Genomic DNA, 15206 nt, shown 5'->3' on the forward strand with positions numbered 1-15206 from the left:
CAGATGTGAGACACAGTGAGAGACACAAGGTGCACAAATCTTTATTCAATTTCCACCACCAGAAAGAAAGGAAACAGCCAAGTGGCCAGTGACAAGCAGTGCCCTTCATATCAAAGGGCAATGCTGTGTGATCAAACAGTGAAGAGGAGGGCAAGGACTAAATCAAAATAGAGTTGGAGGGAGAAATAATGTACTCCACTCCCCGCAGTGCCCACCTCTCCCTGAACAACTCCAGGGTACACTCCTGTTTCTATCTGTCAGCCAGGGCTCCCTGATTGCACCAGGTTAACAGCCCCAATCAGGGAACTCCTATTCTATGAGGTCCACCTGTCTGACCTCATTACAATCACTACACCTACCTTCCAAATGACTGTATGTAACTATCACTAAAGTGGAGCCTCTGTCTGAAGGGTAAATATATCAAAGGTTAGTGATGAAGGAGCCCGGAATAAGTAGTGTGAGTAAGTGAGACTGCTCCTGTCTAGTCTCAGACATCCACACTGACCAATGGTAGCAACTATTCTTGAAGCCTGGTTCATTGAACCATTGCATTTGACCTGCTGTTTAGACCTTAAACCTGAACACTGTCCAACTGAGATTTCAACTCTTGATGAAATACTTGGAAATTGGTACATAACTGTTTTTTGGTAATAATTCATTTTTATTGTTTATCTAGTAGTTGATTGCAGTTCATCAGTAAGAACACATTTTTGAGTGAACTTTGGCCTCACGTTGCCCTCCGGTCACACCTTCACTATTCCTGCTGCATGAGTAACCGGGATCTACCTGGGGTGGTCCCTTGGGGTCTACATGTCCTTTGAGAGAGTGAAGTGTATGACCAGTCCAATGCCCAGGATCAGGGGTCCTGAGAGGAAGACTAGCCCACGGCGAATGATCAGTTGTTTTGTGGACAGGATTTCTCCGGCTACAGTAACTCCAGTGTCCACAATGGAAGCCTCATCTGTCACCTGGTGCTCCTTTACCTGTGGTTCCGATTGACAAACATCAGGAATCGGATTCACTGCTCTGTTTCCTGTGTCCACATCTGTAAAGGAAAGTCACATTGAAACATTGTGAGTACATGGTGACACCTGATTGTTTTTAGGTGGGCTGGTGATCAGCCAATGATCTTCTCCATGACTCCCAGTCACCCACTGGGTCTTTGTACAGGAGACCAATGCTGTCAGAAATACAGTGGTCAATGTAACCTCTGGATTCAGGTTTGGATTAATTCAACACAGATGCCCTGTATTCATTGTCTATTAAAGGTTTGTTGTACCATCCTCCTGGGCTTAAGGAGGTGTCACAACTCACCACCAAGTAGTAGACTAACATGCCCTGATGTATTTATGCATTGCCCCTATCCGTTTAAAGGATTGTTACATGATAATTAGGTTCATTTTGTTTCTGAGAAGCAAATATGTTTCCACATCTTTATGATCTGTTTCAATTTCTCCTTGCAGCTGATAATCCTCCACAAGAATTCATAGAATCCCAACAGTATAAGGAAAGGCCATTCAGCCCATTGAGTCTGCACCAACCCTCCAAATAGCATTCCATCCTATCCCTGCATACTACAGGGCAATTTATCATAGTTAGTCCAACTAAACCACGTGTCTTTGGACTGTGGGAGGAAACCCACACACAGAATGTGGGAACTCCACACAGACAGTCACCCAAGGCTGGAATCGAACCCAGGTCTCTGGCGCTGTGCTAACCACTGAGCCACTGTGTCACCATTGAGTTAGACAAGTACTGGGCATTGTCAGAGCCGTTAACATGAAACCATGCGGTCACTCAGTCAGCAAGCTGACCAAAACCTGGCAAAGGTTCAGCAACCAAATCATTAACTATCAAACATGACAGGTCAGTTTGAGCAACTGATTGATCATACGTTTGAGCACTGTCATCAATACATTGACTGAATGATTTTTATTCATTCAACGGATACAGACATCACTGGCCAGACCAATATTTATTGTCTGACCCTAATTCCTTACAGATGTATGTAAGAGTGAACCACATTGTGGTGGGTCTGGAGTCACATGTAGGCCAGACCAGATAAGGACTGCAGGCCCCTTCCCTGAAGGACATTTGTAAACCCGATGGGTTTTTCAACAATGGCTTAATGGTCATCATTAGATTCTTAATTCCAAATATTTACTGAATTCAAATTCCACCATCCACCTTGGTCCCAGAACATTAGCTGGCTCTTGGGATTAATAGTTGGATGATGCTAGCTTGAGGACATCTAGCTTGAGAACATCTCCTCCTGTCAAGAGTAAGAAGGAAGTCAAACAGTTTTTAAAAAGGTGGAAATGTATTCGCTCCTTTGAATCAAATGAATCAATTGAATCAAATTAAAATCTAATTAAATAAATAGCATACAGCAGTCCCTTCAATAGCCTTTCACTTCCTTGTATACTGCATCTACTTTCAGTTTCCTGGGGACTATATAACTTTAGCCATGTGGTTTGAAAGTTACTGTCTCCTGGTTGACCTCCATGAGGGATTCAGGGAGTGAATCAGAATCGGTTGCTGAATTACAGCATCTGCGGCAGTGGGAATTTCGTCAACACCATTCAGTTTGGTAGATGGGCTAGAATTGTTCCAGGGATACTCCCCTCCAGTTACGAAGATAGATGAGAGAGTTAGGTACTGTTCTCAGAAAGAAGAACACTGAAAGGAGATCGGAAAGAAGCTTTGGTGAGAGACGAGAGATTTGGATGGAGCAGGTAGGGAGTAATTGTTCCTGCTTGTGAAAGGATTGAGAAGGAGAGAGTACCAATTTAAAGTGATTTGTAAATGCAGCAAATGAAAAAAAGCTGTTGTACACAAGTTGTTCAGGTTTGCAATGCACTGCCTGGAAGTGTGATAGCAACAATTTCAAATGGAGCACAGAAGACAGCATTGGCTGATCATTTGAATTAAATCAATGCATCAGGGAACAGGGAAAAGGCAGGATAATGGCACTCAGTAATAATGCTGGTTGAAGAGCTAGCATAGACACAATGGGCTGAATGGCTTCCTGCAGGTAAAGTTCTGTAATAAATTGTCACTTTGCATAATTTGATGAACATACACTATGAAAGCTTAGCGTGTAGTTATATTTGCTATTAAGCAGTGTTTTAAAGACAGCACAACGTTCCTGTTTACCTGTTGAGATATCCCGCACTTGACCACCAGAGGCACTGTTTGAGGCATCCCCATCTTGCACCACACCTGCATTAACCAGAGCCTTTCAACAAAGCACACAACAACATGACAACAGATGGATAGGTTGGAAATTAACTGATCATTAATAGGACACTCCAGAGACCTGGCATTTCAAGAGTTGGCTCAGGGGAGAGCCCGGTGACCTGGTGAGCTGGAGTTTCGTGCTCAGCAGCAAAGCAAAGGTACTTACCACTAACCTCAAAGAGCTCTGCCTGAGGAGATCTATCAAACTAGGAATCTGGCCAGCACTGTGGCAGGAAAGTCTCTCAGTCTGGACTGGAGTCAAGAAAATGGCTTGGAGTGCAACAGAATTGATGTCATCCAGCCAGTAGAGAACACATTAAACTGATGAATTGACGCTCAGTGAATCGGGAACTGAAAACACATCAAATCATTCACTGGGAAATACATGTATAAATGTATTATAATAAACTAAAGATAAACTGACGTTTAGAAAAAGAAAATAATTATAAAAATGTGTGAAATTTGCTTTATCATTTTGGAAACTTTTGATATTCCACAAAAATAAAGTGAGCTTTTCATTAATTCTGGTTCTTGTACATTGATGTAAACCCAGTTACAACTTATTATAGTTTTCAGGATTTTAAAACTAGTGACTAATGATGCTTGTAAAAGAACTCGAGAGGAGATAAAGGCCCAATGATACTCTTGCATGCCTGTTCATCCAGGAAACCCTACTAATATTCTGGGGACCTGGGTTCAAATCCCAGCATAGCAATTGGTGGAATTTGAACTCAATGTTAAAAACAAAATTAGAATTAAGAATTTGCTGATGACTGTAAAATTATTGACAATTTGGGAAAGACTGATGTGGTTCATTAATGCCCTTCAGGGAAGGAAATTTGCCATCCTTACCTGGATAGGAAGGGCAAGATTCGTGAACTGTGGATGACAGGAGAAATTGTATGACTAGCCAAGAGGAAAACGGAAGCGTACGTAAGGTCCCGGCAGCTAAGAACAGAATGGGCCCTAGAGGAATATCAGAAGAGTAGGACAAGTCTTAAACAAGGAATCAAGCGGGCTAAAAGGGATCATGAAATAGCTTTAGCGAGCAGATTAAGGGGAATCCGAAAGCATTTTATTTTTATATAAGAACCAAGTGGATAACTAGAGAGAAGCTTGGTCCACTAAAGGATAATGATGGAAGGCTGTGTGTTGAACCTGAGAGAATGGGTGACATTCTGAATGATTACTTTGCATCAGTGTTCACTGAGGAGAGAAACATGATCAATGTTGAGATTAGAGATAGAAGTTTGATTAGTCTGGATCACGTTGGCATTAGTAGGGAAGATGTGTTGAGTATGCTAGAGGTTATTAAGGTGGACAAATCCCCAGGACCGGATGGGATCTATCCCAGATTGCTGAGGGAGGCAAGAGAGGAAATAGTTCGGGCCCTGACACATATCTTTGTGACATCCTTAAATACAGGTGAACTGCCGGAGGACTGGAAAGTTGCTCCTGTTGTCCCCCTGTACAAGAAGGGTAGTAGGGATATTCCAGGTAACTACAGACCAGTGAGCCTGATGTCCGTGGGAAAGTTGCTGGAGAGGGTACTGAGGGATAGGATCTATTTATATTTAGAAAAGAATGGGCTTATCAGTAATAGGCAACATTGTTTTGTGCAGGGGAGATCATGCCGTACCGACTTAATAGAGTTCTTTGAGGAAGTAACCAAGTTGATAGATGAAGGAAGGGCTGTTGATGTCATATACGTGGACTTTAGTAAGGCGTTTGATAAGGTTCACCATTGTAGACTCGTGGAGAACGAGAAGTCACATGGTGTGCAGCGTGTTCTAGCTAGGTGGATAAAGAACTGGTTGAGCAACAGGAGACAGAGAGTAGTAGTTGAAGGGAGTTTCTCGAAATGGAGGAAGGTGACCAGTGGTGATCCACAGGGGTCAGTGTTGGGGCCCCTGTTGTTTGTAATATACATAAATGATCTGGAAGAGGGCACTGTTGGTATGATCAGCAAGTTTGCAGATGACACAAAGATTGGTGGAGGCGCAGAAAGCAAAAGGGACTGTCAGAGTTGGGCGGAAAAGTGACAGATGGATTTAAATCCAGACAAATGTGAGGTGATGCATTCAGGCAAGTCTAATTCTGGAACGAATTATACAATGATAGCCTTCTTCATTATCCTATCTACCTGCGACTCCACTTTCAAGGAGCTCTGAACCTGCACTCCAAGGTCTCTTTGTTCAGCAACACTCCCTAGGACCTTACCATTAAGTGTATAAGTCCTGCTAAGATTGGTCAACAAGGCATATAGTATGCTTGCCTTCATTGGACGGGGTATTGAGTATAAGAGCTGGCAAGTCATGTTAATATTGTACAAGACATTGGTTCAGCCACATTTAGAATACTGTGTATAGTTCTAAATCACACAACACCAGGTTATAGTCCAATAGGTTTAATTGGAAGCACACTAGCTTTCGGAGCGACGCTCCTTCATCAGGTGATAGTGGAAGACTGAAGAAGGAGCCATGATGAAGGATCCAGGAGTGTCGCTGTGAAAACTAGTGTGCTTCCAAATAAACCTATTGGACTATAACCTGGAGTTGTGTGAACTTTAACTTTGTACACCCCAGTCCAACACCGGCACCTCCAAATCGTGTATAGTTCTGGTCGCCACATTACCAAATGGATGTGGACAGTTTGGAGAGGATGCAGAGAAAGTTTATGAAGATGATACCTGGTATGGAAGGTGCTAGCTATGAAGAGAGGTTGAGTAGGTTAGGTTTATTTTCACAAGAAAAAAGGAGATTGAGGGGGGACCTGATTGAGGTTTACAAAATCATGAAGGGTATAGACAGGGTGGATAGAGACCAGCTTTTTCCCAGGGTGAAGGATTCAATAACCAGAGGTCATGCTTTCAAGGTGAGAGGTGGAAAGTTTAAGGGGGATACATGCGGCAAGTACTTCACTCAGAGGGTGGTGGGCGTTTGGAATGTGTTGCCAGCAGAGGTGGTAGAGGCAGGTACGGTAGATTCATTTAAGATGCATCTGGACAGATGCATGAGTAGGTGGGGAGCAGAGGGGTACAGATGCTTAGGAATTGGGCGACAGGTTTAGACAGTGGATTTGGATCGGCTCAGGCTTGGAGGGCCGAAGGGCCTGTTCCTGAGCTTTAGATTTTCTTTGTTCTTTGTACCTGGTCTGGCCAAAATGTGACTCCAGACACAAAGCAATGTCCCCCAGAGATGGCCAATCAGGAGGCTGGAAGAACACAGCAAGCTTCCCTCAGAGATGTAAAAAGTGAGGTCTGCAGATGCTGGAGATCACAGTTGAAAATGTGTTGCTGGTTAAAGCACAGCAGGTCAGGCAGCATCCAAGGAATAGGAAATTCGACGTTTCGGGCATAAGCATGCCCGAAACGTCGAATTTCCTATTCCTTGGATGCTGCCTGACCTGCTGTGCTTTAACCAGCAACACATTTTCAACTTCCCTCAGAGATGGCCTAGCAAGCCACTCAGTTCAAAGGCAACTCATGGCAAGCAATAAATGTTGGCCAGCCAGGACCATCCGTATCCCATTAGTGAACAAATTAAATCAAATTCATGAATGCAATTTATAGTATGTAGGTACCTCTGACTGGCAAGAACAGTTATGTGCTGAAAATGTGTTGCTGGAAAAGCACAGCAGGTCAGGCAGCATCCCAGGAACAGGAGAACATTTCGGGCAGTTACTCCAGTTTGGACTGTTATGCTATTCTGCACATGGTACGGATTCTTGAGGTTTAAAAGGAGTAATCAGTAAAAAAAAAGTTTACACTTTTCCATTTGGAGGGATAGTAACCCCTGCTGGCCAGATGAAGAATGACAATTGGAGATACGTGGAAGATGCACTGACTGTTTTGCCAAGAAGCTACAGAACACAACACGAAGAGACAAAGGGGTAGGGAGAGAAGTAAAACAATTGCTGCAGTTAATCATCTCTATTTTCTTACCTCATCAGATGCTTTATTCCAGTTGATTCTGTAAATCAGTGTCAGAAAGAAAACTAACTGTACAAGCACACAAATGAGCATTCCACACCAGAGACCTGCAAGATATCAAAGGTGCAGTGAGTATGGGGACAGCACTGACTGGTAAGTGTTCCTTCCACTCATATTTATGAATCCCTTCATCTTTATCGGATGACTGGTGTCAGCCTTCATGGCTCTATTTGACCACCTTTAGCCTCAGCACTATGGGATCTGTGCCATGAGGGGTCCAGCCCATGGATCCCACTCCTAATCACAATCCACCATGTTGGAATTTTCCATGTGTGGAATTTAGGCCAGGCCCTTGTCTCAGCGCAGCTTGATGCTCACCTCTGGTCAGTATTCCAATGTCAGTGGTCACATGGAACTAGCCATGGGGGGATGGTACCCTAGCTAGTGGCACAGAGTGACATTGATCTCAGAAACTACACAGGGCTGGTTAGTCTCACATTGCACCCCAATGGGGGAACAATCACAATGTCATTGTCCTTCCAGTGATCCCAAAATGGAATGATATCCTCAGTACTTTACCGAGAGTGGGCAGAATATGATCATTTCTGGTAAAGAAAAAAGGGGAAAATAAAATAAAATTCATACCAAGCACACCAAGTTTTCCAGCAAACATCAGAGAGACTCCAATGGGAAACCCAATTAGATAGTAGCCAAGTAGATTGCCGATAGCTCCTAGTTTTTGCTTCCCAGCTCCTCTTAACACTCCACCACATACACCCTGCAAAATAGACACACAGAACATAATCACGGTGGCACAGTGGTTAGCACTGCTGTCTCACAGTGCCAGAGACCTGGGTTCAATTCCCACCTCAAGCGACTGACTTGCACATTCTCCCTGTGTCTGCGTGGGTTTCCTCTGGGTGCTCCGGTTTCCTCCCACTATCCAAAAATGTGCAGGTTAGGTGAATTGGCTATGCTAAATTGCCCGTAGTGTTAGGTGAAGGGGTTAATGTATGAGCATGGGTCTGTGTCGGTGTGGACTTGTTGGGCCAAAGGGCCTGTTTCCACACTGTAAGTAATCTAATCTAATCACAGTGATTATGTAGACTGTGCTGTGGTTTCTATAGGAGGGAAGCATCTGTGTTTCCTTTGTGGTAGGTATGACTCCAGCCAGCGGAGAGTTTTCTCCCTAGTCTCCTTATTTTCCCTCTAAATTAAGGAGAAATTGTTCAACTCAACAGCGCCATGTGGTAGTAGGTTCCACATTGTTACCAGCCCTCCAGCTGAAGTGATTTCTCCTGAATCCTCTATTGGAGTTATTGGTGACCATCTTCTATTTATGGCTCTGAGTTTTGGTCCCGCCCAGAGGAAAGTCTTCCATAAACATACCCGATTCAATATGTCGGTAATCTGAAAAACCCCAATCAATTCACACCACTTCCCTCTTTGGTTATACCATTGAGACCCTGAAATACTCACCGATATAGAATCAAACAGATGAAAAGTGGCAGATAGTGGAATCACTTCTGCAACCAGCTGAACAATTTCTCTGGAAAATGAAAAGAGGGATGGCAAAGAGCATTCACACTATTTGGTGAATATGTGTTGATGAATGTTTAGGTTTGAAGGTTTGTTTTTTACTGACTTGTCACTGGTGAAGACACGACCCACCACTGTCCTTATTGCTCCAATTATCATTGAATTTATCAAGGAGATACACACTGTGGGGAAAAAGAAGTCTCGTTAGCAAAATCTATTCAAAACTCCCGATAATGTTTTAGAAGAAATTTGCCAGTCACCATTTTTTCCTTTTTCTCATTTTGAACCTCTCCATCTACCCTCTACTTTTCCTGGTGTAACCTCTCTATCTGCATTTGGTGGATACCTTACACTGCCCATTCCTCTCCTGAACTTGCTCTAATGGGTTTTTATTTGTTCTAAGGTTTTGCGACCTCATAAGGTAGACTATTGTACCTCAAGCTTTATGTTCAACCTTCGTCCTTCAACAATTTGACTGCAGTAGGAGGTAATGTAGTTTGATTTGCTCTCATTCCCCTTGTCAACCTCACACCCTGGAACAGTAACAGTGACTGATCTCCCCTCCCCAGCCCTCATTAATCCAGGTTGTTGAGTTTCAACAAAACCCAATCTGAGACCAGCTAACTTGGCAAGGATCAGGCATTGAGCATTCTGTGTACAGGTATCCTGTCACCAAGTCACCCTTTATTTACACATGCACAGTACACTGGCTGTGGCCAATCAGCTCAGAGACAGTCCCCGAACTGAGGAGATCAGGAAGCTCCTGTTTGTACAGGGCTCCCTGATTGGCTCAGGTTAACAATCCAATCAAGGATCTCATAGTCAATGAGTTCCACCTGGTTCCAATCACTACATAAAATATTAATTAAAAACCAAAATGTCAGGAAAGCAAAGCAAACCAGGCAGCAACTGTGGAGGGAGAAAGAAAACCAATGTTTCAGATTGGTGACAATTCATTGGGACTGACAAAGAATGAAGATGGAACAGGTTTGAAAGGTGAAGGAATACAGGCAGGAAAAGGGAACTGTGAGGATGGAAGGAAAGGGAATTTCTGTGTCAGGGTTGGAGATAGGAGAATCCTTTTGATCAACTATCAGTCTGCAATTAACCTTCAGGCCTGGCCTCACAAACAAACAGAAACTTGTTTGGTCTGTCTTTTCCCTTTTACCACAAGTTGTTTCACAAAGTTCAAAGGTCATCCTTCGCTCACAATTCCCAATTGACAGTTCCAAACCAAAATTGATAAAAGAATAAAAATAAATATTTCAAAAATCAGTGAGGGTTCTAACTGATACTGTTCCTCAACTTGTCTTAAAATTTGTAAAGAGAGCTGACACACTTAACTTGAAAGTACTTATATAGATATCACAGTTTCTTTGTGAGGTCTATCTTGGCAGCCAAAAGGGTTTATGTTTATTTTAGGATTTTGTGACCCAGTAAGGTGCACAATTATACTCAAGGTTTGTGTTAGAAATTTCTGGAGGTTTATTTTAAGCTTAAGGAATATACCCATAGCTTAGAGAGAATTCTTTTTTTCAATTTGTTTTAGGCAGTTCTGCAACACACACACACACACACACACACTCCAGTCTAGGAGCTACCTTAAACTAATTGAGATGTTAGAGAAAGAGGTTTTGACATGAGTACTGTACAAGAATTGTTGTGTCCTGTATAAGGGATTTACTTTAATTTTCGGGTTGTTTTAGAACTTGTAAAGGAATGAATTATACTTTAACTTTGTTTAAACCTCTTTGAATTAGTGTTGTATGCATATAAATGAGTTTATTGTGTTTCATTTTCATTTCTTTTGTTTAATAAACGTTAGCCTTACTTTTGAAACGAAATCTGCCACTTTGAGTTATTGTATTTCAAGTTAACCAGGGTTACCCCCTGGTTAAAACTAAAGCAAAATAAAATATGATTTATCAAGCTGGATCTCAGTCTGGGATCTGACTTTTCCAGCAACAACATGAGTTGGAATCGTAACAGTGTTTTCAAAGGAATGTCCAAGACAGCTTTAAGAGCAGCTGCTCTGGAGAAAGAAAATCTCCTTGAGCTGCGACTTCAATTCCCAGTCTAGAAAAGCAGATACTCCTTCCCTGCAGCTCGCATATAACTGAGATTAACCTTTCTCAGCTTCAAATAACCTCTTCAGGGTTTATTCAAAAGCTTCTGGTCTGAACCTATTTTATATTCCTTGTTCTAAGTTATTTTTACTACCTCCTCTCTTCCATTGATTTAAACAGTCATATTCACCCAAGGGCTGCTGCAGAACAGCCTTAACCAGAAATTAAGAGAAAAAACAACTTTACTTTTAAACTGTTTCCCCAAGCTTAAAAAAATGTAAGACCAAAAGTTTCTAACAGGAATCACGATGCACCATTGTTTATCTTGTCAGATGTAAACCCTCTTAATGTACAAGGAGAAAGTGAGGATTGCAGATGCTGGAGATCAGAGCTGAAAATGTGTTGCTGGAAAAGCGCAGCAGGTCAGGCAGCATCCAAGGAGCAGGAGAATCGAGGTTTCGGGCATGAGCCCTTCTTCAGGAAAGAGGAAAGTGTGCCAAGCAGGCTAAGATAAAAGGTAGGGAGGAGGTACTTGGGGGAGGGGCGTTGGAAATGCGATAGGTGGAAGGAGGTTAAGGTGAGGGTGATAGGCCAGAGTGGGGGTGGGGCGGAGAGGTCAGGAAGAAGATTGCAGGTTAGGAAGGGTTGGAACTGAGACAAGGTGGTGGGAGGGGAAATGAGGAAACTGGAGAAATCTGAGTTCATCCCTTGTGGTTGGACGGTTCTTAGGCAGAAGATGAGGCGCTCTTCCACCAGCTGTCGTGTTGCTATGGTCTGGCGATGGAAGAGTCCGAAGACCTGCATGTCCTTGGTGGAGTGGGAGGGGGAGTTAAAGTGTTGAGCCACGGGGTGGTTGGGTTGGTTGGTGCGGGTGTCCCAGAGGTGTTCTCTGAAACGTTCTGCAAATAGGCAGCCTGTCTCCCCAATATAGAGGAGGCCACATCGGGTGCAACAGATGCAGTAAATGGTGCGTGTGGAGGTACAGGTGAATTTGTGGTGGATATGGAAGGATCCCTTGGGGCCTTGGAGGGAAGTATGGGGGGAGGTGTGGGCGCAAGTTTTACATTTCTTGCGGTTGCAGGAGAAGGTGCCGGGAGTGGAGGTTGGCTGGTGGGGGGTGTGGACCTGACGAGGGAGTCACAGAGGGAGTGGTCTCTCCGGAACGCTGATAGGGGTGGGGAGGGAAATATATCCCTGGTGGTGGGGTCCTTTTGAAGGTGGCGGAAATGACGACGGATGATACAATGTATATGGAGATGGGGGGATGGTAGGTGAGAACCAGTGTGGTTCTGTCCTGGTGGCGATTGGAGGGGCGGGGCTCAAGGGCGGAGGAGCAGGAAATGGAGGAGATGCGGTGGAGGGCATCGTCGATCACGTCTGGGGGGAAATTGCGGTCTCCAATCTTCCCACTTCCTCCAAACCAAAGGAATAGCCATGGGCACCCATATGGGCCCCAGCTATGCCTGCCACTTCGTAGGATATGTGGAACAGTCCATCTTCAGCAGCTACACTGGCACCACCCCCCACCTTTTCCTCCGCTACATCGTTGACTGTATCGGCGCTGCCTCGTGCTCCCACGAGGAGGTTGAACAGTTAATCCACTTTACTAACACCTTCCACCCTGACCTCAAATTTGTCTGGACCATCTCAGACTCCTCCCTCCCCTTCCTAGACCTCTCCATTTCTATCTCGGGCAACCAAATCAACACGGACATTTATTATAAACCGACCGACTCCTACAGCTACCTAGACTACACCTCCTCCCACCCTGCCCCCTGTAAAAATGCTACCCCATATTCCCAATTCCTTCGTCTCCACCGCATCTGCTCCCAGGAGGACCAGTTCCAATACCGAACAACCTAGATGGCCTCCTTCTTCAAAGATGGCAATTTCCCCCCAGATGTGGTCGACAATGCTCTCCAACGCATCTACTCCACTTCCTGCTCCTCCGCCCTTGAGCCCCGCCCCTCCAATCGCCACCAGGACAGAACCCCACTGGTTCTCACCTACCACCCCACCAACCTCCATATATAGCGTATCATCCGCCGTCATTTCCGCCACCTCCAAACGGACCCAACCACCAGAGATATATTTCCCTCCCCTCCCCTATCAGCGTTCTGAAAAGACCACTCCCTCTGTGACTCCCTCGTCAGGTCCACACCCCCCACCAACCCAACCTCCACTCCCGGCACCTTCCCCTGCAACTACAAGAGATGCAAAACTTGTGCCCACACCTCCCCCTCACTTCCCTCCAAGGCCCCAAGGAATCCTTCCATATCCATCAAAAATTCACCTGCACCTCCACACACATCATTTACTGCATCCGCTGCACCCGATGTGGCCTCCTCTATATTGGGGAGACAGGCCGCCTACTTGCGGAGCGTTTCAGAGAACACCTCTGGGACACCCGGACCAACCAACCCAACCACCCCGTGGCTCAACACTTCAACTCCCCCTCCCACTCCACCAAGGACATGCAGGTCCTTGGACTCTTCCATCGCCAGACCATAGCAACACGGCGGCTGGAGGAAGAGTGCCTCATTGTGGAATATTGCGTGATCTTCCTATCGGAAAGATGTTGTGAAACGTGAAAGGGTTCAGAAAAGATTTACAAGGATTTTGCCAGAGTTGGAGGATTTGTGCTATAGGGAGAGGCTGAACAGGCTGGGGCTGTTTTCTCTGGAGTGTCGGAGGCTGAGGGGTGACCTTATAGAGGTCTACAAAATTATGAGGGGCATGGATAGGATAAATAGGCAAAGCCTTTTCCCTGGGATCGGGATGTCCAGAACTAGAGGGCATAGGTTTAGGGTGAGAGGGGAAAGATATAGAAGATACCTACGGGGCAACTTTTTCACACAGAGAGTGGTAAGTGTATGGAATGAGCTGCCAGAGGAAGTGGTGGAGGCTGGTACACTTGCAACATTTAAGAGGCATCTGGATGGGTATATGAATAGGAAGGGTTTGGAGGGATATGGGCTGAGTGCTGGCAGGTGGGACTAGATTGGGTTGGGATATCTGGTCGGCATGGATGGGTTGGACTGAAGGGTCTGTTTCCATGCTGTACATCTCTATGACTCTAGATCTTCCGCCTAGGAACCCTCCAACCACAAGGGATGAACTCCGATTTCTCCAGTTTCCTCATTTCCCCTCCCCCCACCTTGTCTCAGTCCCAACCCTCGAACTCAGCACCACCTTCCTAACCTGCAATCTTCTTCCTGACCTCTCCGCCCCCCCACCCCCACTCTGGCCTATCACCCTCACCTTAATCTCCTTCCACCTATTGCATTTCCATCGCCCCTCCCTCAAGTCCCTCCTCCCTACCTTTTATCTTAGCCTGCTGGGCACACTTTCCTCATTCCTGAAGAAGGGGTCATGCCCGAAACGTCGATTCTCCTGCTCCTTGGATGCTGCCTGACCTGCTGCGCTTTTCCAGCAACACATTTTCAGCTCTTAATGTACAGTAAAGTTCATTAGTTCTGAAAAATATATTTCTATCCAGTTGCTTTAAAAGAAATCACCATGACGACAGAAATACTGATAAGTTGATCATTATACTCCTTCATTTGCACAGGGAAATGAATATATCACAAACTCAAAATTCAAACATGCAAACATAGAGAGAATTGAGATTATAACATCATTTTAAGGATCCATCACAGCATCTACAGGGAATGACACAGCTTCAGTCAGAGTTTGGTATGAATGAGTTGATCTGGGCTAGGGATTGGCTGGGAGTGGGGATTGTGTGGGGTGGTAGAAACTATCCAATTGGTCTCAGTGTCCCGATGTGAGGCAGAGTGAGAGGGAGTGGAATATATCCGGGATTTCATTTATCCTCAGCTTTCCATCGAGATCTTAGTCCAGTCATTTCCTACTGCTCCATTACACAGTCAGTAGGAGAGGTCTCCGATGATGGTTTTATTCAGTTTGCAATTCCATTAATAAGTCTCCAATAATGAAGCAGCCTACACAAGGATCTGGATAACAGCCAGCCTTGGCCTGGTAAATGACAGGTAATGTTTACACCACAGAAGTGCCAGGTTAATCACTATCTCAAGGATAGGACTTCCAGCCAGGTCCCTGTGACCTTTGGTGGCAAGACCATTGCTGAATGGTTCCTGGAAGTTTGCCATTACCCAGACACACAATTACAGAAACTATGTTAAAACCTTGGTTCGAAGAACACAGCAGTGAGTGGGCTATCTGGTTATTAAAGCCTCTCCATTATCTGCTCAAATCAAGGGTGTGATAGAACACCTACCAGTCCCCAGGTATAGCCACAACAACACCTTCTAATACTTGGTTGTTCCCCTGGTGTCAGACTCAACTCTCACCATTTTCGCTGTTTCTACATTGTGACGGCAATATGTAGAATCTGGGCAATATAACAAGCTGCTAGTGTTACTCAGCAGTGTCTCCACCTCCTGCTG

At 44.8% G+C, this 15206-nt stretch overlaps 1 protein-coding gene across 1 annotated transcript in view; it reads right to left on the reverse strand.

The window, feature by feature from the left end:
• Positions 1 to 806: 806 nt before the first annotated feature.
• Positions 807 to 15206, reverse strand: part of LOC132830229 (multidrug and toxin extrusion protein 1-like) — a 35424-nt gene continuing 21024 nt past the window's right edge. The window contains exons 12-17 of the mRNA XM_060847763.1: positions 8817 to 8892; positions 8651 to 8720; positions 7817 to 7949; positions 7184 to 7278; positions 3157 to 3238; positions 807 to 1045 (exon numbers count right to left, since the gene is read on the reverse strand). Coding sequence (XP_060703746.1) covers positions 807 to 1045; positions 3157 to 3238; positions 7184 to 7278; positions 7817 to 7949; positions 8651 to 8720; positions 8817 to 8892 — 695 coding nt within the window. The remainder of the gene's footprint in view (positions 1046 to 3156; positions 3239 to 7183; positions 7279 to 7816; positions 7950 to 8650; positions 8721 to 8816; positions 8893 to 15206) is intronic.

This window comes from Hemiscyllium ocellatum, chromosome 31, assembly GCF_020745735.1.
Source record: "Hemiscyllium ocellatum isolate sHemOce1 chromosome 31, sHemOce1.pat.X.cur, whole genome shotgun sequence".
Classification (NCBI taxonomy): domain Eukaryota; kingdom Metazoa; phylum Chordata; class Chondrichthyes; order Orectolobiformes; family Hemiscylliidae; genus Hemiscyllium; species Hemiscyllium ocellatum.